The 25,775-nt window shown below is 27.9% G+C and overlaps 3 protein-coding genes across 3 annotated transcripts; all 3 read left to right on the top strand.

The window, feature by feature from the left end:
- Positions 1-4,416: 4,416 nt before the first annotated feature.
- LOC135928516 (uncharacterized) lies at positions 4,417-5,957 on the top strand. The gene is made up of 2 exons (XM_065464979.1): positions 4,417-4,654; positions 4,795-5,957. The coding sequence occupies exons 1-2, from the start codon at positions 4,417-4,419 to the stop codon at positions 5,955-5,957; spliced, it is 1,401 nt and encodes a 466-aa protein (XP_065321051.1).
- Positions 5,958-6,594: 637 nt separating this feature from the next.
- On the top strand, positions 6,595-6,978 carry LOC135928506 (uncharacterized). Its single transcript, XM_065464971.1, has one exon. It carries the CDS (start codon positions 6,595-6,597, stop codon positions 6,976-6,978), a length of 384 nt encoding a protein of 127 aa, XP_065321043.1.
- Positions 6,979-7,027: 49 nt separating this feature from the next.
- Positions 7,028-7,522, top strand: LOC135928494 (uncharacterized). The gene has a single exon (XM_065464962.1). It carries the CDS (start codon positions 7,028-7,030, stop codon positions 7,520-7,522), a length of 495 nt encoding a protein of 164 aa, XP_065321034.1.
- Positions 7,523-25,775: the final 18,253 nt, after the last annotated feature.

The following is a 25,775-nucleotide window of genomic DNA, read 5'->3' as shown; positions in this document are numbered from 1 at the left end:
ACAACATGTCAATATCCCTCGAGTCAACTCTTACGGTAACTCTTGGACAAGGACAAGGTTCGACTAATCTCTCAGTCATTAAAATATCATATGTTTTAATTGACTGATCAATATTAATCTCATTTGAAACATCAGTTTCATGAGAATTCTCATTTGAACATAAATTCAACTCGGAATTTAGTGGTTCCTTAACAATATTCATATTTTTTTTTGCAATATAACTGGGATATTTTTCCCATCTGGAAGTATTAATATTCCTTTCATCGGAATATTTAACAATACCCCTAGGATATTTCTCCCATTTAAAATCATTAGAAACTTTATTATTTTTATCATCATGACTAAAAAAATTTCGGTATAACCATTGCTTTTACGAGAATTATATCTCATTTCAGCATGGTTATTTACTTTATTATCATTTTTCCATCCCGATCTCCTACCTACTATATGATTACATTTGCAATCATATACTCATTTGATACAGTTTATGGCTACATGTCCCGGGTTGTTACATTTAAAACACAAACGGGATTTGCCATAATTCAATCGCAACGACTCAACTTTATTTACATCTAGGCATGAAATTTTCCTTACGTTGGAATTTTCTTCACTAGACCTTTGCAGTGGAAAACCCATTCTAAAATTCTGTTCCTTAACAACACAGGTTTTAGAATAATGTCCCTTGTATCCGCACCGATTACAAGTTATGTCCGCAACAATCTTTGGAAAATTCTTTCCATTCGAAATAATTCTATCACCGAGTTGTTTCTTGTCCCCTTGATTACTCATGTTAATCAATTTAGATAACTCACTATAAATATCTTTAATAGATTCTTTTATATCCTTTAATTCCTGGAGGTCAACTACTGACTTCTCCACTAATTCCGAACGATCATCGTTATTATCTTTCATCGTTTCCACCTTTTCAGGTCTGTCGTTCTTGATTTCATTTAAAATTCCATTTAAACTACTTTCCAAGACCGATTTTCCAACAATCTGCCGACACCGAAGTGTCTATTTTCCAATTATCATATACTTTGGTCGCAACCAGAGTACATTTTCCAAACAAAAATTTTATTACAATATATATAACATACAGTATGACCAACAATAAAACTGTCACTAATGAATTATTCACATCAAATTTATCAACCATTTGATACAAATCTTGATAATTAATACTCGGATACTCCGAAATTTTATTAAAGAAGCTAGGCTCACTATCAAAATTAAATATAAAGCCCATCTCATTATATGAAAAATTTATATTACTTTAAAACGGTCGTGTTAAATTTCTAAAAATTTACACAAAAAGGTGATTGCGTTGTGTTCTGAATAGAGATACAAAATATAAAATACAATATTTTTTACCTTAAAATACCGAATAACCCTGGAATCGAAACTATCCTGGTAGTCGCGGTCAACAAAATGTCAAAAATCAACACAATGGTTAAATGTTTAACTATATAAAAAAAATGATGAGACTAAATTCTAATATAAGAATAAACTCAGAAAGAAAAAGTACTGAATTAAAGAGCTAAATTCAGAATTATAAAATAAAGTAAACACGGAACTGAAACTTGGATCTATATCTTTATTAAGTCACAGTAAGTAAAAATTCAAAAGTTTATTTAAAATTAAAAAATCATAAAAATTACAAAGTGATGATCTATAAAAAAAATCAACAATATATATTGTTCTCTAATATCAAAAAAATGACTGACATTTCTTTAAATATATACACTAGATAAACAAATACATATATATATATATAAATTGATTGACATTCTATTATAAAAGGTATCATTTATGACAATTAGGTGAGGGGCTATTCTAATATTTTCCATTATTTTTTATAAATATGTTTATGAAGTATATATTTAGTAATTTTATTTTATGTCCACAATAATAAATATTTTAAACTAAACTTATTTTTATAAAATTGAGTAATTCTTATATTTTTAAATTTTAATAATAAATCAACATAAGGAGAAAGGAAAGAGACAGACACTTTGTCGTAGCAAGAAAAGGCACGAGCAAAGTCTTATTCCTTCAACATCCAACCATCTTGAAGATACTGGAATTAAACAATCAAATTGTATTATTGCTTCAACATCCAATCATCTTGAAGATACTGAAAATCAAGAACAAGTTGAACATTACTGTGGGCCATTAAATATTCTATGCCCATATCGTAATGCATTAAATTTTATTTCTGAAAAACCATCTAATGGAAAATTTAAAAATTGCTGCCACAAAGGTCGTGTTTTATTGCCTTCTCTACAATATCCAGATTTTTTAAAAGATTTACTTTCAAATTTAGACAATCATTATTATAAAAATTTCTCTCAGAATATCCGCTCATACAACAGCTCCTTGGCCTTTGCCTCGATGGGGGCTAAAAATGATAATTTATTAAATAAAGGCCCATACTGTTTTAGGGTTCATGGTCAAATTTACCATCGAACTTCACATTTATATCCTCCTAACGGCGTTTCCCCAAAATATGCACAATTATATGTTCTTGAAACATCTCAGGCTATTGAAAATCGTGTACTTTTAAAAGAAAATTCAGCCTGTGATATTCATTTATTAAAAAAACTTGATATTTTAATTCGTCAAATAAATCCATATGCTATTAGCTTTCAAACATTGGGTGAGGTTGAGAAGGCCGAAGAAATGAAATATCGGTTAGAAAACCGTCCTATATCAAAGGTAAATATGATTTTTCGCCGTGATCGTGCTAATGATAGAAGAAGATTTAATATTCCTACCAGAGTTTCGAACCGTTAAGCATAACGGTTCGGTTTGTTCCGGTTTTTAGTTTAAAATTTTATAAAGATTTTGTTCCATTTCGGTTTTTTTAAAAAAAATTCATATCGGTTCGGTTCGGTTTATAATTTATAACGGTTCATTTCGGTTTGTTCCGGTTTTTATAAATTTGATTTTAAAAAAAATTAATCATTAACCATGTATATATTAATTTTAGAGAAAAATCTTTTCAATTTATAATTCCTTATTTAATTTAACCATGATAATCTAATAGATATTTTTATTAAACTTAGTAAATATAAATTAGACAAATTAATTTTTTTTATTTCATAAATAAATAAGATAAAAACAAACATGAGTAAATACAATGATGAATAAAATAACACATAAATATAATAAAAGGTATACTATTTATGTTTAAAAAGAGAATTAGAACGGATGACTAAAATATTTTATAATATTTCAGGATTTAATTTAGTTCCCTGCGCAGAGAGTATAAACTTAAGGCTAGAAAATGCTCTTTCTACGGATACCTGCATAACTGGAACTGCTCACACTATAGCTAACTTATAAAGTTCTGGCATACTATTCTTTACATTTTCCCAATAATTCAAAAGATTAGTATCTTTTTCTAATCTCTCTATATTATCAAATGATCGAATTATATATTCTATTTCTATACATTTATTATAATTTTCTATGCCCTGAGAATTATTCTTATTAAGACTTTTATGCGACTTTAATAAATCTTCAAAATCATCATCTAAATTATCTTTCGAATGCGAACACGTAGGCATAGTATTTAGAATTTCAATATTCTGATTATTCAGACTTTGTATCAAGTTCCAAGTTTTACAAAGATATTTTCTGGCGATCTCTCTTTCTTCAAATGTTAAAAATATTATTTTAATAATAAATAATTTATAATGACTTTAATGAATATTAGAATTCTGAATTTAAAAAAACAATATGATTATAAATAAAAAATTATCATATCATTAAAATATTGCTGACCATTGTATTTATTGTCATTTAAATTCAATGATCCAAGTTTTTATAATGAGATAAAAAATAAACCATATAATATAAAAATGAATGTAAAAAGTACTTGATTTCTATTAGATGTTAGTTATTAATAGTAGATTTATTTAATTTTTTCCTAAATTATTAGCAAGTATTATTATTAAAGCTTATTAATAACTTATATATATAAACTTGTTAATTTAGCCAAGAATAATTATGTGTGATTTTAAGATATCTTATCTAATTAACAGATAATTAGCCTAATCTCTAATAAAATAAGTATTTAAAGAAAAAAACAATAAACTTGGTTGGTATTAATTGATATATAATGTTGATAATATAAAAATATTTAATTTGAAAAGAAATCACCAATTTATAAACTTCCCCCAAGGAAAATTAAAATTTAGATTAATAATTTAAAATTAATTATTTTTTAAAACCGTTTTGAACAGGTTTAAACCGGTTCAAAATATTTATAACGGTTCGGTTCGCTCTTTTTATATTTTCTTTATAACGGTTCGGTTAAGGTTACGGTTCAGAAAATCATAACGGTTCATTCCGGTTTGGCGGTTCGGTTCAGTTCGGTTCGAACCCCTGATTCCTACTATTGATGAAGTAGCAATGATTTTTAATAACGATGATGGAGAACCACCTTTTGAACGTGATGTTAAAGTTTATCCACGAAATGATGATTCAAATTTAGTTATCTTAAATATTCTTAGCCCAAATTTAGATCCTATGGTGTATCCTTTACTATTTCCTTATGGTGATCATGGATGGCATACGGATATGAAATTTAATGGGCCATTTAACAAGGGAACAAGATCAAATATAACTATGTTACATTTAAAATATCAAGGTTAGCTATTCGTGCTAACATTTTTAATCCTATTCTTTATGCTGGGCGATTATTACAACAATATATTGTTGATTCTTACCTTCAAGTCGAAGCTAATAATTTGAATTATATAAAATTAAACTAATCAAAATTACGTGTAGAGGAATATTCAGGGCTTATGGATCATATTTCTAAAGCAAATGATAATACTAATTTACCTCTAGGAAAAGCCGTTATTTTGCCTTCTTCTTTTCAGGGGTCCGATAGAAACATGCGTGAACGATATCATGATGCTATGGCTATCGTTTCTAAGTTTGGTAAGCCTGATTTATTTATAACTTTTACATGCAATCCCAATTGGAGGGAAATTAAAGAAAATCTTTATAAAGGCCAGAACCCTTCGGATAGACCTGATTTATTAGCTAGAGTTTTTCATTTAAAATTATCTAAATTATTACACGATATTATTAAAAAAGATTTCTTTGGCAAATGTTCGGCGTATGTTTATACCATAGAATTTCAAAAGAGAGGAATACCTCATGCTCATCTGCTCATTATATTAAGCGAAAATAATAAAATTGAAACAACCGAGTGTATAGATAATTTTGTTCGAGCTGAAATCCCAGATAAAAATATCGAACCCCGATTATATGATATTGTAACTCGCTTTATGATACATGGAACATGTGGTATTTTGAATCCTCACTCATCATGCATGGAAAATGGTTCGTGTACAAAAAAATTTCCGAAAGATTTTCAAAAAGAATCTCAACACAATGCGAATCGATATCCATTTTATCAACGTAGATATGAGGGTTTTATTCATGTCGGAGGTAAGCCAATTGATAATCGATATGTAATCCCTTATAACAAATGTCTATTATTAAAATTTAATGCACACATAAATGTTGAAATATGTACATCAATAAAATCCGTCAAATATATTTTTAAGTACGTTTACAAAGGATACGACTGCGCTAATATAGATCTTAAAACTAATTCGCTTCAATCTCATGATGAAATTAGAATGCATATAAATGCCCGATATGTAAGTGCATGTGAAGCCATGTGGAGATTATTAGAAAATCGTATGCATGATCGATCTCACGGTATGAATCGATTAGCAATACACTTGCCATTTCATCAACCGATATATTTTATAGAAGGACAAGAACGTCAGGCATTAGAGAAATCTGCCAGCAGAAATACTACATTAACTGCCTGGTTTGAATTAAATAAAAATGATGTTAATGCCCGTCAATATTTATATGTCACTATACCATATCATTATACTTTCAGCGATAATAAGTGGAAACTTAGATAAAACAATATAATTTCAAGGATGTATACTGTTGATCCTAAATCCGGCGAGAGATTTTTCCTACGTTTATTATTACTTCATGTTGTTGACGCCACTAGTTTTGAATATTTGAGAACTGTAAATGGAGTTTTATATAATACTTTTAAAGAGGCGGCTTTTAAAAGAAATTTATTGGTTGATGACAAGGAATGGGAAGCATTTATGGAAGATGCGTCAACATTTTTAATGCCCATACAGTTGCGTCAATCTTTTGCCTTTATTTGTATTTTATCAGCCAGAAAATCCAAATAACCTCTGGGAAAAATTAAAAAAATATATAATAGAAGATTTCGCACATACCCATACAGATTCTATTGCAATTAATATGGCCTTATCAGATATAGAAAAAGTATTGCACGACCATGGTTTTCGTTGTAGTAATTTCAATTTGCCTGTTCCTACTTTAATAGCTCAGGATGATTTTTATAATAATGATCTTGAGGCAGCTGAGGCATTGAAACTAATTACTAAATTAAATTTTTTACAAAAATCAGCCTTTGATTTAATCGTTCAATCTATCGAAAATAATGATTTTCCTCAGCGTTGTTTTTATATTGATGGTCCAGGTGGATCGGGAAAAACTTTTTAGTATAATACCCTAATGTGCTACATTAGAGGACGCAACCAAATAGTTTTACCGTTTGCAACAACAGGCATGGCCGCTATTCTTTTAAAAGGGGGTAGAACAATACATAGTGGATTTAAATTACCTATTCCGATTGTTGATAACTCTGTATCTCGCATGAGTCTTCATTCCCCTGATGCTACTGTTATTAAAAGGTCCAAATTAATTATTATCGACGAAGCCACAATGATGACTAAATACGCTTTACGCTGTATCGATAGATTACTTAAAGATATAATGCAAACACAGTTCCCATTCGGTGGTAAAGTTATATTATTGGGCGGCGATTTTAGGCAAACTTTACCTGTCATTCCAAACAGTTCAAAAGCAGATATTATTGAATCGTGTCTTAAGTCTTAAGTCTTCTGATTTATGGGTTTATTTTAAAGTTTTCCACCTGAATGAAAATATGCGGTTATCTTCTGAAGATGTTGAGTGTAATTCCTGGCTTTTGAATGTTGGAGAATCTTTATCAAATGTTTCCAATCCTTTACTTCCTCCAGATTCGATTGAAATCCCAAATTCATTATTAGAAAATTCACTAATCAATAAAATATATGGAAACTCCATACAAATATCTGATATTAACCTATTTTCAAAAAAAATTATATTAACCACTAAAAATAACATAGCCCTAAATTTAAATAACGAAATTATTCAAAAACTACCAGGAAATTCTAGGATATATTTTAGCGCTGATTCTATACAAACAGATAATCCTGAGGATTTACTTAATTTCCCCATTGAATTTCTTCATTCTCAAACCCCATCAGGAATGCCTCCTCATATTTTAAATCTTAAAGTTGGGACAATAATAATGCTTCTTCGTAACATGAATCCCAGCAGAGGCTTATGCAATGGGACACGACTTCTTATCAAAAATTTACAATTTCATAGATTCTGAAATATTATCAGGGACGCATAATGGCCATCGCGTTTTTATTCCTCGAATTGATTTTTCCCCGAGCGATTCCCGGTTGCCTTTCATATTAAAAAGACGCCAATTTCCTATAATTCCTGCTTTTGTTATCACTATAAACAAAAGTCAAGGTCAAACATTCGACAATGTCGGCCTCTTTCTTCCTGAACCTGTGTTTTCCCATGGTCAGCTCTATGTCGCTTTAACACGTTGCAGATTTAAAAAAAATATGAAAATAAAAATATTACCTACAAAAAACCAGGGCACACTTTTGAATGATAATAGAGTATTTACTCTTAATGTCGTATATCAGGACGTATTAAATTCTGTAGCTTCAAGTTAATTCATCAAAAACGACACCACATCGAGCAAAAACATCATAGACACGATACCATCATCATCATCAGTAAATTTTATTTTATACTTCCAATTTACACGTTTTATTTCCTGTTATTTACGGCAAGTTACGAGCAAGGAAATTACAAAATAAACGACACCACATCGACCAAAAACATCATAGACACGATACCATCATCATCATCAGTAAATTTTATTTTATACTTCCAATTTACACGTTTTATTTCCAGTTATTTACGGCAAGTTACGAGCAAGGAAATTACATAAAAAAACGACACTACATCGACCAAACATCATAGACACGATACCATCATCATCATCAGTAAATTTTATTTTATACTTCCAATTTACACGTTTTATTTCCATTTATCAAAATTTTTTTAAAAAATTTAATTTATATCAAAATGTTTTTACAATAATTATGGAAAGTTATTTAACTATATAAGAATGTTTTTTCACATTATGAAAATGTGTTACAACAAATCATATTAATACTGTAGATAGAAATTTATTATTTAAAAATTAAAATTTTAATTTAATTAAAATATTGGCGCCTTGTTTCTTGCAAGAATTTTAAAACACACCCATTTATTTCAACATGTTTTATAGTCCAAACCGAAATTATTTTCAAAAATAGCCGGGAATTGTAGATCTCTAAATAACAAAAAAATATAACCGCCCATCAGTAATAAATCCTAAATTCTCATAAATAATTGCATAATATAATATAATATATGTAAAAACTAAAGGATATAAAATTATAATAAAATGTAACTAATCAAATTAAGATATTATTTAACTAATGACAATTTATCTTAATCTCTTTTGCTTGGTTCGAACTAGAGATGGGCGCGGGCGGTGAAATAACACGTGACCCATCGTGTCATGGTGGGTCACAGCTTGAGTGCGAATAATTTTAAATAATTAGGCATGACTGGGCGTGACGAGCCTTCCCAAAAATATTTCCCGAGTGTGATCGGGCGTGAACATAAATTTCGTGTGAATTACTTTAATTTTTAAAATTGTTTCTTTATAAATTTGCAATTTTATAATTATAATATATATTTTCTAATTTAATTTAGTTCCTTTTTTAAAAAAGAATAATTTTTGAAAACAAAAAATCTTCCGCATAAACAACATCCGGTAATCATGCCACTAGTTCTATTTTCTTTTTATGTTTAGGTGTTTTACCACGAGACTTTTTGCTAAATTTTGCTTAAACATTTTGTAGAAAAGACAGTTATATTTCATTTGTAAAGATTAGGCCAAAATGTTGGTGTTGGGCAACAAAATATAAAATATATACTTATGAGTCGGAAAACTCTCATGAGTATTATATCTCCAAAAATATACGATGAAATTAAGATTAAAAGCATGATCAATAATAATTACTTGTCCATAACCACTGATTTTTGGATGAATGACTATAAAAATCGAAGTTTTTTAATCATTACAAGGACATATTATCATCAAGGATTTTGAATTAAAAACATTTATTTTGGCCATAAGGGAAATGAAAACAGGCGACAATATTAAAAGTAAGTCAATTCAATTCTATAAGAATACAGAGAAGTATAAAATTATTTATGTATAGTTTTGTGACTGATAACGAAGCAAATCTTATAAGTGTATTCAAAGATGACGAAATGCTAGCATGTATATGCCATATACTAAATATTATTATGCATTATATTTTTGACAATTGTTTAACTGAAATAGCTTTAAAAATAAATGGTTTAAAAAAAATATTACAATATTTCAAACAATCTACAGCTAATAGCAAGCTAAGCCACAACCTTAAACAAGATGTAATAACGAGATGGAACTCTGTATATATCATGATAGAGAGTTTCTTAAAATCATATTCTGAAATACAGGTGTACTTGTTTAGCAAGCAAGAAATAAATATATTAGCTACAATTGATATCAACAACATCCGCGAGTTAGATAAATTTTTATCAATATTTAAAGAATGCTCGGATAATCTGAGCGCAGATTCTCATCCCACAATAAATGAAGTTTATCTATGGAAACAAAAATTAGTAAAATTTTGTTAACCTTCTGAAAGTGATACAATAATAATTAAAACCTTAAAAAACATAACAATATTTTTTAAAACCTTAAAAAAACATAACAAGATTTTTTAAAACCTTAAAAAAACATAACAAGATTTTTTTAGCCACTACATAAGGTAGTCTTAATTCTAGATCCGAATTGTAAAAGTCTTAAGTTTTTAATAGAAGAAATTAAAAACACCGTGAATTTTCGGGCGTGACGGGCGTGAATCAAAATATTGCCTTTCGTGAGCGGGGGTCGGGTCGAAAATTTTTTAGTGGTAAGCGTGAATGGGCGTGAATTTTTTTATTACCATCGTGAGCGGGCGGGCCTGGAATAAAAAATTAGGCCCACGCCATCCTCTAGTTCGAACCATCTCTTGTAAAGGATTTAAGTTTCCTTGTAAACGATATTGTCTTTTGTCTCTCAACCTTTTGTTGCTTATCTTGTTCAACATATGTTACTTGTTTCTACCAATCTCCCGTAATCTATTGTGCATTTCTCACTTTTCTCTATTATTCATGGTTTCTAACAACTGCTAATAAATGATAACAAATTCTTATAATGATAAAAACCTCTTGTTAGAGGCGACGACATAAAAATTTCTATAGGAGTTTAAATTTTTTAAGAAAAATTGATGTCTAAAATATGAATCTGTCTATATTATATATTTTGTATAATATTTTAATGGGGGGGGGGGGGGGGGATTTAACCCGATCTTACAACTCTTGCACTTTAACAAAATTCATCTTCCATTACTTAAAATTATAAACAAATTTTTTTTTCCTTTCTCTTCAGAAATCTTTTATCTCATAATTAGTATCATTCAAAAAAAACTATTTCTTTATTCTGCTTGGATATTTTATCTACAAGCTCTATGCGAACCAACTTCTTTCTTGTATCAAATTTTAAGGCTCTTAATATTATATTATTTCTTATTCTACATTCAACTGTTCTAAACCATTACTTATACTCTATTTTTTTGTTTCCTATTTAAGGCAAAGTCTTGATTATATATCTGGTAAACCATTTTATTTACCTGCTCTGAATCTTATTTCAAACTCTAAGTTATTTACTAAAAGCAACCATTTCTGCAGCCTAGGTGACAGCATTAATTCCTAAGCTTCCTTTTCAATTGTAGAATCTTTTTCGATGCTATTGTCTAGATAAAAATAAACAGATTTCTAAACATTATCGATTATTGTAAAAATTAGGTTTCTCTACCATTTCTTCTTTGGTATTTCAAAACTTTCGCCTTACTTTTTTTCAGGCTATTACCAAATTAATGTTGCATATTTGATCTCATATCTTATTAATTATCTACAAAAAAATCCAATCTTTAATTGAGATCGATTATGGCCTTTTATTCCTATGAATGCCGGTCATTTCTGATGATTTTGGTAATATTCCAAAATATCAACCTGACTGTGCTTTACTCTATAAAAAATAATAGGGAGCACCTTAAAATTGGAAAAAAAATAAAATCGAATTTTTTTTCCAAATGTTGGAGGCAAGATTATTTTGAAATTATTTTTTTTATTTTTTTAATAGTTTATATCGAGACATTTTATCTATATAAGAGCTATTTAGAAATTAAAAACAAATTGGGATATATTGCATTGCATAAAAATATATATTACATAAAAAATGAGGTATTTTTAGAATGCATATAATAATGATATAAAACAGCTTAAATCGGATTAAATCAGAAAAGGTAGAAAAATTACAATAATATGATAATCTTTTTCAATATTTTTAGTAATATTAACAGCACTTTTCCCTGATTAGTTATTATTTGCAGACATGTGACTTGTCAGTATATTTTTAATATATGTAAAAGAATTCTACTGACTTAGAGGAGCACAGCATTTATCGTCTTAAATGGAACTATATTTATGACTTGCATGCAAAAGTGGATTCATAAGGTGAAAAATGTGCCCACATTAATCAGTAGGGGAGACTGGGTTAAGTAAAACCCAGGAACCATTTAATCTCATTTTTAAATTAAATACACCAGAAGGTTAAAATTTTATCCTAGCTTTTGTTAATTTACATATATAGACAAAAAATCTTTTGAAATAATTTATTAATAAAATTTTAATTAAGAAATACAATTTTGATGAAAAATTCAAAAGATTTTTACATGACAAAATTTTAATTTTTATTAAAATATTTAATCATTTATATATAAAATAAATTTTATAGAAAAGTTACTCTTTTATTAATTGAGAAAGTTTAATGAGTATTTATCATGTCGAGATATTATGTAAATCATGATTAGTAAATTTAGAGCTAGCGGGGTTTGCTAAACCATACATGTAAAACCATTTGAATGATTTTTTAAAATAATAATTATATTATTAGATATGGTGTGAAAATATAAACCAATAAAAGTAATAAAGGTCAATCATTTTATATTAATAATTAATTAGAAGTATACTAAAATTTGATAAATTGACATTATAAAGAAATTAGGCTATTAAGGTATTGCAAATCAAAAAGAATCACTAGCATACTTACAGTAAATTTGTTTTATTTTTAAAATATAATCACAATCATTTTACGTAAAAGGAAGAAAGAAATAATAAAATTAAATTTTAGCAATATTTAATAATAGTGATTATGCAAATAAAAATCTAAATGGTAATGGTAAAGATATTAAAATATTATTTATATATTATTTTTAAATATAAATTACAAATTTTATGTTCTTATATTTTAACAGATGTTTGATTAAAATTATGATAAAATATAATATTATTTTAATCCCCTTAAACAAAACTATACATAGTGATCAGCATCGGGCCTAATTTTTCAAGCCCGGCCCGGCCTGAATTTATTTAAATATAGAAATTAATTTTTATAATTACTTAAAATAAACGATATATGTTATACAGCGTCTACTTTCTATAAATAAAATCACATATTTTTATTTTACATAAAAAATTCAACATAAAATTGATAAATTAGTATTTTAAAAAATTTCTAAGGCCCGGCCCGTTATACATGCACAGGTTTGTTCAATCTTCGATTGCGGAAATTAATTATAATGGATGCTATGTGTAATGTATTATTAGAAATAATTCTTGAAATATATTTTTATTTTATTCGTTATCAAATAGCCTTTTCTTTTTCTATGCAAATTCATATAATAAACATAATCATGAAAATAAACATTTTACAAAAAATACAAAGATAACAAAATAAACAATTTAATACATAATATTTATCCCAAATCTTATTGGTTTCATATTCCTTTCGGGTATCGATCATGACTTGTTGTATCTAACTTGTATAATACTTCCTTCATCTTCTTGATTTGTATCATTTTCCTCCCTCTCCTTTAGGTTTATTTCATCGTTATTGTTTACTACGTCCTCTTTGTTTACTATCTCTTCGGTCTACTTAGTACTCTTCAGTTAATATATTCTAGGATCTTTTCCTTAATTGTTCAGTATGTCGTATCGTTTTACCCTTCCGAGTATGCTTTTAATAATGGGTTTCCCATTTTTTTTTCTTTATTATTGTAATGCGTGACCATATTTTTCCATTTATCTCGAATTTTTGAGTGTAGTATTCTAACTTCTCCTTTTTGTTCCCCCGTTCGAATATTTGGTCTAACAATCTTCTTGGTTTAATTTTTAGTAGTATTTCGGATTTCCTATTGCGCCTAGTTTATTTTTGCAATTTTAAAGAAAAATAACTAAACTGGTATCTAAATACCCCTCGTTTCTTTTATCATGCTCTGTTTAAAGGTTCGAACTAAGCTTTCAGCCATGCTGCTAGTGTGAGGATGGTATGACTTCCGTGCACTAATTGTATTCCATTTCTTCGCAAAAATCATTGAATTCTTTACTGCTGAATTGTGGCTCGTTATCAGAAACGATCATCTTAGAAAATCTGAATCTGACAAGGATATTTCTTAATATTTTTATCGTGCTTTCGGATGTAGTACTAGTCATGGAACTATCTTTGGCCAGCGACTGCTATCATCTATCACTATCAACCAATAATGATTTTGAAATGGTCCAGCATAATCAATATGTACTCGGTGCCATGATTTTAGTGGTTTTGGCCAATTTTAAATTGATTGTTCCTGGCATTCTTTACATTTTTCGACCTATGTTTCTATATCTTGGTTTATATTAGGCCATCACACGTATTGTCTTGATCTCATCTTCATTTTTACTAATCCAATATGTCCTTTATATATCATATTTAACACGTTGTTTCAGTATTGTTGTGGTATGATTATTTTGGTTCTCCACAGTAAACAACCTCTCTCTATTGTGATTTCCTCACTTCTTTGGCTATACCCTTTAAACATGTATCATAGTTTATTGTATATCTGTATACTTTAGAGTGTACATCATCTTGCATTGTTTTTCTTTCAATTTTGCTTGCATTTAGGTGTTTATTCTCCCACCTATATTTGATCTAATGTTTCTTCTTTTGATGTTGTGGTTCCTTTTATAGGAAATCGGGATAGCATGTCAGCATTGGCTAGTTATCGATTACTTTTGAATTCTATTTCATATTGTTAATCTGCTAATAATAAAGTCCATCTTTGTATTCTGGCAGTAGATGTTGTTGGTATATCTTTTCTTGAATGAAATATACTCATTAATGGCTTGTGGCCTGTTTTTAATGTGAACTTTTTTCCATATATAAATTCTTTGAATATTATAACCCCAAATATGATGGCAGGAGCTTCTCTTTCTATTTGGCTATATTTTCTCTTGGCTGCATTTAGCGTTCTTGAGGCGAATGCAGTTGGTCTCTCCTTACGCCCTTTAATATGTGATATTAACCCCAATTCCTATGGCTGACGCATCTGTTGCTAGTATAATGCGTAATTACGTATAATGTTGAAATATTGGAGTACTACTTATTTCTTGCTTTATTTTTTTATACACGTCTTTGCATTTATTTGTCAATCTCCAACTACTGCCTTTTCTAATAATTTGTATAATGGTTTGGCTTTGTCTGCAAAATTTGAAATTAATTTTGAATAGTATGTTGTAGACCCTAGAAATTATTGTAATTGTTTTAAATTTGTTGGTTCTGATGGTTTTATTTACTGCCTCAGTATTTTTCTGTAGTTGTAATCCCGTTTTTTGAACTATTGTGTCCTAAGTACTCGACATTTTGTTTGAAAATTTACATTTTTCATCTTTTGCTTGATTCCATTAGACATTTTAATATTTTAAAATTTGTTTCGTGTTTCTCCCTATTTTTCTCAGTTATTATAATATCATCTAAATAACAAGCTACCCCTTCAAAACCATTCTCGATGGCTTGTTGAAATATTGCTAGAAGTCGATATCTTGTATATTTAAATACTCCTCTATGCGTATTGATTACAAGATATTTTTGAGGCTCTTCCCCCACTTTAATTTGAAAAGGCATCTGAGAGATCCAATATTGGAAATTCCTCTCCTTTTCCCAAACTGGTTATCAAATCTTGGATTCTTGGTATTGGGCATGAATCAATATTAATATTTTGACTTATAGTTCTTTTAAAATCCTTACAAATTCATAATGTTTTATTTTACTTTTGAACAATTACTATGGGTGATGCATAAGGTGAATGATTAATCCTTTCTATTGTTACTATTTATAGCAATGTTACAATTCCGTATTTTAATTGTAATATATTTGTCGAAGGCTTTAAGGGAGAGACTTTTAATAAAATCAAAATGAAACCTGGAATAAATAATAAGAAAAAGATTAATATAATTTATTAATTTAATAATAATTCTTACGACTTTTTTTTCTAGAACGAATTACCACACTGTTACTATTCCGTATTTTAACAAATACCACTGAAAATTTTATAAATTACAAAACAAAAACTTGTTTATTTAAAAATTTTATGTCTATTTATATACATTTTTTTTAATATGCAAAAAAAAAAATTCAAAGTATATTAAAGTTCATCAAATAATAATATATTCCCAAAAACTAAATATTCAAATATCTCTAAATATTAATTTACAATCGTCGATACTCGATACTCGATTAACAATATTCAAAAACAAACTAATTATATATTAAAATAATTCTTATTCAAATTATCGCGTAATTGTAAAAAATGGAATAATCATAAATATAACAACAATCTGTAATCTTCTTCAACCTTTTCTTTTAAAGCGTATGGTACGGGACGTGATTTACAGAAATTTGGTTTCTCATTTTTCTTATATATATTTGCTTAAAATCTTCTAAATAGCCCAATTATTTGGTAAATAATTGAGGAAATTTATTTTACATATTAAAGTTATTCATTTCTATGGCCTTTTCAGGTATTTCAATCATTTTTGGAAATTTAGTTATCCAGTTTCTTCTAATTAGATTTTTTGTATATCCTTTTGTAATTATGAGAGGTAGTTATAATGTCCGTCCTTTATATTGTACTTTTACTACAGTCTGACCTAATAGTGGTATATTGGTTCCTGTATAGCTTTTAGGTTCAAACATACAATTTGTTAATCCAGGACGATTAAGTTCCCTTTTCCATATTACGTTTATTGTGCTTACCTCAGCTCCAATATCTAATTTAATTCTGTGATATCGTTGTTGTTTATTTCGATATCCACCCAAAATTCTGAATTATATTCAATTGTTGTATTATTAATAAAATTCACTATTTCTTTTCTACAGACTCATGTGCCAAATTTTGTTGCATTTATAACAAGTGGCATCCTTGAAAAGGCCATTTTCTCTTCTATGGTTTCCTCCGCAGGAGTGGCAGGGGTTTGGTTTTTTATAGCTCGTATTATAATTATTATATGATTTTGATTGTTTATTATTATCATTATTAACCTTTTTTTAATTATATTTATATTATCTTCTTCCTCTTCTAACTGGTCAATTTTAATTACATTTTGTATTTTTTATAGCTGTTTCTACTACATTAGCTAGTTGAATGACCTTATTTATGTCTATGTCATCCTGGGATAATAATAATCTTTGTAAAATTTTGGTATTTCTTATTCCGAATGTGAATTTATCTCTTATTGCAGTATTTAAATATTCCCCAAATTCACAGTCTTTGCTAATTTTTTAAGATTTTATATATAGTCTATTAATTTTTCCTCATCTTTTTGATTATATTGATAAAAATTATATATCTCTACAATTATATTAGGTCTGGGATGAAAAAATTTGATTAAAATATTATCTAATACCATTTTGTTTCCCGGACCATCAGGTGCACATAAATTTACCAGTATATTGTAAGTATCATCTATTGTTAATACAGTGATTTTTTATGATGATATTAAACTTCTTGGTTGTGTGTTTTTAAATTCTTTAAATAAGTCGTACCAATCTTTGTAACACAGATTTGAATCCGTTAGACTTTTTATTGACTATGGCATTCTTATAATGTATTAGTGAAAGTACTGAAATATTTTTATTTTATTCCTTATCCAATCGCATTTTCTTTTTCTATGCAAATTCATAAAATAAATTTAATCATGAAAATAAACATTTTACAAAAAATACAAAAATAACAAAATAAACAATTTAATACATAACACTATGGGTGTTAAGTAGTTAACCTTACCCAATATTATAAATCATAAATATATTATAACCATGTCTAATTGACGAAATAATTCATAATGTATAAATAGACCTGTGCGTGTACGAAACTATCGGTGGCCGGCACAATTTTTAAAAATCTAGTCGCCTGCCCCCGGCGCGCCGATTTTTAGCCTCCGTCAGCAAAAGCGGCGTAAATCGGCGCAATTATTTATTTTTATAAATAAATTTTTTTAATTGCTTAATAATTTTTTTAAAAAAAAATAAATATACACTATTCTACAGATATCTCGGCATATGTTTTAATCTTTATTTAAGAGAAAACTCACAATAAATCCAAAATCGATTTCGTAATTTTATAATTTTCATATATAAAATTAATTTTATTTAAATTTTCGGATGATCTCCTTGAATTCAACGTCAATCCAGCGGTAGATAAAACTTTTTCACTGGGTGTGCTAGTCGCCGGAATACAAAAAATTTTTTTGGCGTGCTGGAAAGATTGGTTCACTCTTCTTTTCTCTCCAAAAATTTAGAACATCCATATCTTGTGAATGTCGTCATCAAAGAAGAATGTGGTATTCTTGTTCTAAGTCACCTAACGTGGAATCATAATTTATATTAGTTGAATGTTTATTTGCCAATTTTGTCAATTTGAATTTAATAATTCCTCCGATCCTTAGCTATATTTACTATCTGAATATCATCATTCTATATAAGTTTAAGATATTTTTTCAGAAGCTGAGCAATCTTGTTCTACTATATACTATGACACAATTGTCAATTTTTGAAATCTTGGATCTAAAGGAGGAGAAGCCAATGCCTAGATAATTTTTTAAATAAAAAGTGAATTAAATAAATGAACGTACTTATATATTATTACTTGAAAATCACAAACCGGAAATCGTAATGCAAGTTTTTTTAGCATATTTTCCTTAAGTGAAATGATTTCAGAACTATCACTGTCATTTACTATTAAATGTGTTTCAATTTCACCTCTAAAAAGTAACGCCAAGTTTAACGTAGGCCCTTGTATTGATAGAAATTCGACAGTTTCTTTAATTTTTAAGAGAAATGCTAATAGTTCTTCTACCAGATCAGATTAATAGTTTGATAATTTGAGAAAGTGTTTCCCAATTCTTTTCAAAACATTATTAATTATATTCTTATTTAATCCACATATGGTTTCTAGCATAATTAATATACTATGCCAACGTGTTGGGACGTTCAATTTTTAGGTTTTGCGTGGAAATATTGTTATCATTATCAATGGAATTGCCAATTTGAAATCGGGTATCTAAATATGGATCAGTGCTATTATGATCTAACATGTTTGATGTTAAACCTATTGTACTTAGGCATTTTCTTTGATCTGCCTCGAATTCAAATTCAACTATTGCAGTTTTATATATTAGAACAGCAATAATTTCTATAATTCTTTTGATGAGATTTTTAACAAAGGGTACCTTTTTAATACCATCCACTGTAACCAGATTGTGTAAACCATGACCCAAACATAAGCGGTATTCATATTCACCTAATCAAACACCCTTTCTAACATTAGACCCAGCATCAGTGACCATTTGAATTTTTCTTTTTTAAATTAAATTCCTCTTCTATTTTATCAATCTCAATTAGAATAGTCTCACCTGTGTGTTTTTGGGTTATATAATGAGTTGCTAAAGTAAAGTAAATCTTCAAAATTATCATTTATTAAATGAAGTGTAAATGTAATATAGTTTCTTTTTCTGTATTGATCTGTCCACATATCGCATGTAATTTATCAAAATTTTGGCCCTGAGTTAATTTCTTATTGTACATGTGCTTTTATTGATAGGTAAACATTATTAATAGCAGTCGGGCTTAGTGTTGTCTTGTCTGGCAAATCAGAATTAGAATTGATAACTTGATATTTCTAAAATAAGTATTATGAAAAGTATAACAGAAAATCATGATCTTTAATTTATATTAGAAACAAATTAGGGAGAATTTATCAAGAAGAAATATATTTGTTAAAAATTTAACACAGAAACATAGATGATTAGGACAAATATGAATTATCCAATATTATTTAAATCATTCATGTCTATGTGTAATCTTATTGTTAGAATGGCTATGAAATTCAACTATTGTAAATCTTCCTCAGCAGCCAATGCTATTTCAATAAAACAAAAAAGACATAAAGGTAGATCTATTATCTATATTATAATTTTCCGATGTCCTCACTACGTCATCGTGACGTCATGTCATCGGTACGTATTTATTTTTATATTTTTTATTTGTTGATTTTATTTATTTATTTTATACAAACAGATGATCCTACCAACAGTCTTAATTTATTTTTAAATAGATTATATTTTTTATTATTTTTAGCGATTATTACTTTTAGCGATTTATCACATTTGATTTTGCAAAAATGGATAGATATTTATAAATAATACTGCTTGGACGATGGTTCAACATAATTATTTTCCTTGAATTCTGAAATCGGAGTGCCAGTAATTTTAAAAAATTATCTAAATAAGGGCACTCTATGATTTTCATGTGAAACAGGCTGAAGCAGGCGCGTTCGCAGGAATTTGGTTTGGGGGGAGGATAATAAAATTTTTTAAGAAATATTATTGTTTTTTAAAAATATCAAGCATAAATTTATCAGGACTAATAACTATTTCTAATGCACAATTTTAAATTAATGTGAATTATAAAAAAATTATATGTAAAAAATCACTTAAATGACCCAAAATAGAAATTTGAATTTTTTGAGCCTTTACACAAAATGTTTCTTAGGAATAATTGCATTTTGTATGTTATACATTTACAATGTAAAATCCAATCTTCGTTGTGATTGAGCTAATTTTTCAATTATCTCATCCTTGCTTGTCAAATGCTTATAAATATTCAAAAGATCCAAACCTTTCAATCTACTTTCAGATGTTGTACAACTTGGTATGTTTTTCAAAGACCTTCAGGCCCGGCCCCCGGGCCGGACAGTATTTTAATTTTTTTAAATATTCCCGGGCACCCGAAATTTTTTTAAAAAAACACCCAAGCCGGGCTTGAATTATTTTAAAAAAACACCCAATCCGGGCTGTATTTTTTAAAACAGCCTATATTTGAAATCGTTATTATTAGCTATAAAAATCAAAAATAAATATAATTTATTTTTAAAAAATCCTGGCTGGGCCTGAAAATTTTATTTTAATACATTGGGAATTTAATCTAAAATGTGTTTGAAATAATGAGAGCATCCATAGCATTTTTTGGGACTATACCAACCATAGTTAATCTTGTAAACATAGTTATTCGTAAGGCATCATAAGATACTTTAACATCTTCATAATAAATATCTAACAAATATTTTTTTTTCTATCACCATCTGAAAAAGGTTGGGAAGGCTTTTGTGGAAGTAATATTTGCAGATTAGTAAGTGCTGCATGATGAATTAAAAATTCATTTATTTGGGTTATAAATGTATCTGTATTTAAGATATACTCTTCTACTGATCCTATATTAATGTTTTAACGATGAGCTTGCCTTGTTACAAGTCGAGGGAGACAAATATTACATGTATAGCTCTACTTTTGACTCAACAATAAAATATATAATATGAAATTCTTCAACAACATTAGCCCTAATTTCCTTGAGTTCTGATAAAATGCTCTCCGCTATTCTCATCTTCTTAATCAAGTCAGGGGCGGACTGGCCATAAGATCCAGTGGGCAATTTGCCCACGAGGCCGCGAGAAAATGTCGATTTTGAGGCCGATGCAATGATATATATAACATAGATTGGCGATTCATTCATTAATTGCATGATAAAAATGTCCTCACATTGCAATCAGCTGTGCGCCATTTTGTAGTTTGGATATCCATTATGCATGAAATATTAATACATATATAATATTGCCAAAACTAGTCTACGAAGATAATTTTTTGAAAAGTTTCCATTTATGATATATTATTTTTCTTATATTCTATTAAAACGCAAATAGATTTTGAAAAACACAAAGGAGAATATCATGGCTATGTTGATTTAGGTGGTGGGACAAAATCAACAAAAGAAGATGAATCATGTCCAGAAGCAACAAAGGCCCTATTTCTTATGGTGACCTGTATTAATAGCAGCTGGAAAATGCCAATAGCCTATTTTCTAGTTGTAAAAATAAATTCAGATATCCTAGCTAATTTAGTGATAGATGCATTGCTCAATTTAAATGAAACTGGAGTAATATGCAAAGCCATTGTGGTGTGCTGTTAATAAAAAAATGGGTAAATTGCTTGGCGTTAGTATGGATCCTGATAATATTATTCCATATATTGAGCAGGAAAGCCATGACTCGGAAAAAATATATATTAAAAATAAAAATTATATTGTATAAGGAATGACCAGATATTAGGCATATTATAAAAATTATGATCTTATATATTATCTATGCTAATTAATTATATTAATTTTTTATAGGTGATGATATAATCAAAAATGACGAAAATGTACTCAAAAATAATATGAAAGTGAACTGTTGCAATATCTTTTCCTTTTCAAGGCCTATACATATATATCATTAAATACTTATTAAATATACTTTATTAAATAAATAATTTATATAATATAATTTATACTCAAGCAAAAAATGATATTATTACATTATGTATTTATTGAAAAAAAATAAAAGATATTTTTTTATTTGTCATTTATAATTAAGATGAAATAATCAAAACAAAACAAATGATCAACTATGAAGAGAATCTTAATAGTATATACTTTTGGAGTTATCTTTAGTTCTTCCTTTATAATAAAATTAATAATACAAAATAAAAAAATTAACAGCACCTATTTCTCTTATTAGTAACAAAATTTGTAGATTTTATCTATACAGGTCTATTTTTTACATAAACTTATGAGTGATTATTGTTTTAAGTTATAAGCCACTATATTACATAAAATTATAAAAGTACCAGCTACATAGGGGGGGATGCCTTTGATCGTAAGACACTTCATCGTATTTTTCAATTAATAACATTTTTACCTTTCCAAATGAATCAATAACATTTTTACCATTCCAAACCTGTTAAATATAATAATAATACATTAAAAATTAAATTTTACCATTCCAAATGAATTAATATCATTTTTATCACTTCAAACTTTTTAATCTCCATTTTGAACAAATTGGACGAGTTGGACGAAAAATACGATGAAGTGTCTTACGATCAAAGGCACCCCCCCCCCTATATTTTAGATTAAATCATCAGTTGAGGTGAGAATTTATTTTGTATTGATATAGATAATTTAAAAATAATGATCGAGGCATTTGATCCATATGGGTTAAAGGAATCTGGGTGGTAAGGTTAATTGGAGTTTGGTGGATTTTTTGAGAGTATAATAGATAGAGGTATGGAATATTTTGCATGAAGGGTGGTATTGTAGCTTTTTAAATATGTATATCTTGAGTCTTATATTTTAGATTACTAATAAAAAGAATTGAAGAACTTGCTAAAATCATCAGTTGAGGTGAGAATTTATTTTGTATTGATATAGAGAATTTAAATATATAATAATAATAATGATGAGGCATTTGATCAACGTTCAAGCTACAAAATGGCGCTACAGCTGTTTGCAATGTGAGGACGTTTTTAATGAATGAATCGCCAATCTATGTTATATATATCATTGGGCCGAGGAGAGGAAAATATCAAAAAAGAGGCCGGTAGGAAAAAAAAACATTATTTTGTTCACATTATTTTCTCTTATCATTTATTTATTTTTAATGATATCTATTATTTGAATATAACATTCCCTGAGAAGAATTATCATGTCGTTTACTATATTTGAATGCATAAAATATCAATTACGTCGCTTGACGCTATATATCATTTACCACGTGCTTTTCGTTTTTTTTTTCAAAGGAAGTGAAAACGCTTATGTTTGAGTTTGAGTAGAGTGAAAGCTAAGTTTTGATTAATTTATTATATTAAATTTTATACATTCATATATTGTATATAGGAAACTATAGTGATTGATTGTATTTCTTCTACTTAATTCATTGATCCTTTTGAGCTTGGGCTTGAGTAGAGTGAAAGCTAAGTTTTCATTTATTTATTTAATTTTTATACATTAATTTATTGTATATAGGAAAATATTGTGATTGATTGTATTTCATTGATTCTTTTGAGCTTGGGCTTAAGTAGAGTTAAAGCTAAGTTTTCATTAATTTATATTATATTTTTATACATTAATTTATTGTATATAGGACTTGTTCTTAATTCATTGATCCTTTTGAGTTTGGGCATGAGTAGAGTGAAAGCTAAGTTTTCATTAATTTATTATATTAATTTTTATACATTAATTTATTGTATATAGGAAACTATTGTGATTGATTATATTCTTGTTCTTAATTCATTGATCCTTTTAGTTTGGGCTTGAGTAGAGTGAAAGCTAGGTTTTCATTAATTTATATTATATTTTTACACATTAATTTATTGCATATAGGAAACTATTGTGATTGATTATATTTCTTGTTCTTAATTCATTGATCCTTTTGAGCTTGGGCTTGAGTAGAGTGAAAGCTAAGTTTTCATTAATTTATTATATTAATTTTTATACATTAATTTATTGTATATAGGAAACTATTGTGATTGATTGTATTTCTTGTTCTTAATTCATTGATCCATTTGAGTTTGGGCTTGAGTAGAGTGAAAGCTAAGTTTTCATTAATTTATATTATATTTTTATACATTAATTTATTGTAATATAGGAAACTATCTTGTTCTTAATTCATTGATCCTTTTGAGCTTGGGCTTGAGTAGAGAGTTAAGTTTTCATTAATTTATTATATTATATTTTTATACATTAATTTATTGTAGAGGAAACTTTTGTGCGCCTAATATTTGTATTACAACAATTTACTGATCATTAGCAAACAAACATAATATAAGAAAAGAATCAACTTTATATACTATTTTTAAACGTAAATTGAGATGTATGTAAATAGTCAAAAGTAAAAAACTTATTTATATTTCATAACCCAAAGATAGTAATGTTTTTTTATTATTATTACTGGCTGGTAACATAACAGATTACTTTATGCTTTATATTAAAATACAATTCTTTAAAATAAATTATAATAAATTTTATTTTAGTTGAATTGATATATTTTTAAAAAAATTATTTATATTTCATAACCCAAAGATAGTAATGTTTTTTTATTATTATTACTGGCCGGTAACATAACAGATTACTTTATGCTTTATATTAAAATACAATTCTTTAAAAAAAATTATAATAAATTTTATTTTAGTTGAATTGATATATTTTCATATATGCATAGAAATGCCAAAAGGAAATTTAAAGGTGGAGCTGAAAAATTAAGAAAAAAAATGCTGCTGGTCTCAAAGCAGCTGGTGCTGATCCAAAACAGCTTAAATTATCTTTTTTTGATAAATCAATACCAAGTATTTCAAATACTATTACTTCATGTAAATAAACTATTTTTTTAGAGATATCAACAACTGCCTCCCATTCACCACTACCTGAAACAACTACCTTATCTGCAACATCTTCATGTATTATGGCATCAGTTCAATCATTGCCACTATCCTCACACTTGTCAGAAGCAACTACATCAATAATGCCTTCAGATATTTCTCAATGTGGATTATGAGAATTGGATATGCATACACATGAAAATTTTAAGTTGCAATTAACAGCCACTATACCTCAAAAACTTAGATTTTTAATGCAACATCCTATACAACCAATAAACATTAAATATGATAAATTATATTATCGAATGGTAATGAGTGAAAAAATACCTAGAAAATGGATTACCAAAAAATTATATGCAATAAAGCCCAAGCTGTGTACTGCTCAATCTGCCTGGCATTTGCAGTATGTGAAAACACTTTCACAACAGGCTCTACAAATTTTCGTCACATGCACTCATGAAAATTCAAAAGTGAATATTAGTGCTGTTGAGGCCTACCTCAGAGCTTCAAAAAACTAGTCATTTAATAATTCAATTAGCGTTAAAATATTAAATGAAAAAAATCGACAAATTCATAACAATATCCACATAATAAAACAAATATTTGAGATAATAAAGTTTTTAGGTAAACAAAACTTACCATACAGAGGATCAAATGCTACCGAAACACTTAGCCTCTTTGATAATGAAAATTTAAATCATGGCAATTTCCTGGAAATGATCCGTATTATATCAAAGAATGATCAAATACTTAGAGATCATTTAGAGAAGGCTATTTTAAAAAGCAAACGTAGA

This window comes from Gordionus sp. m RMFG-2023, chromosome 1 (assembly GCF_954871325.1).
Source record: "Gordionus sp. m RMFG-2023 chromosome 1, tfGorSpeb1-WG-v2, whole genome shotgun sequence".
In the NCBI taxonomy this organism is placed as follows: Eukaryota; Metazoa; Nematomorpha; class Gordioida; order Chordodea; family Parachordodidae; genus Gordionus; species Gordionus sp. m RMFG-2023.
The sequence above is the reverse complement of the archived record's forward strand: the minus strand, read 5'-3'. Positions and strand labels throughout refer to the sequence as shown.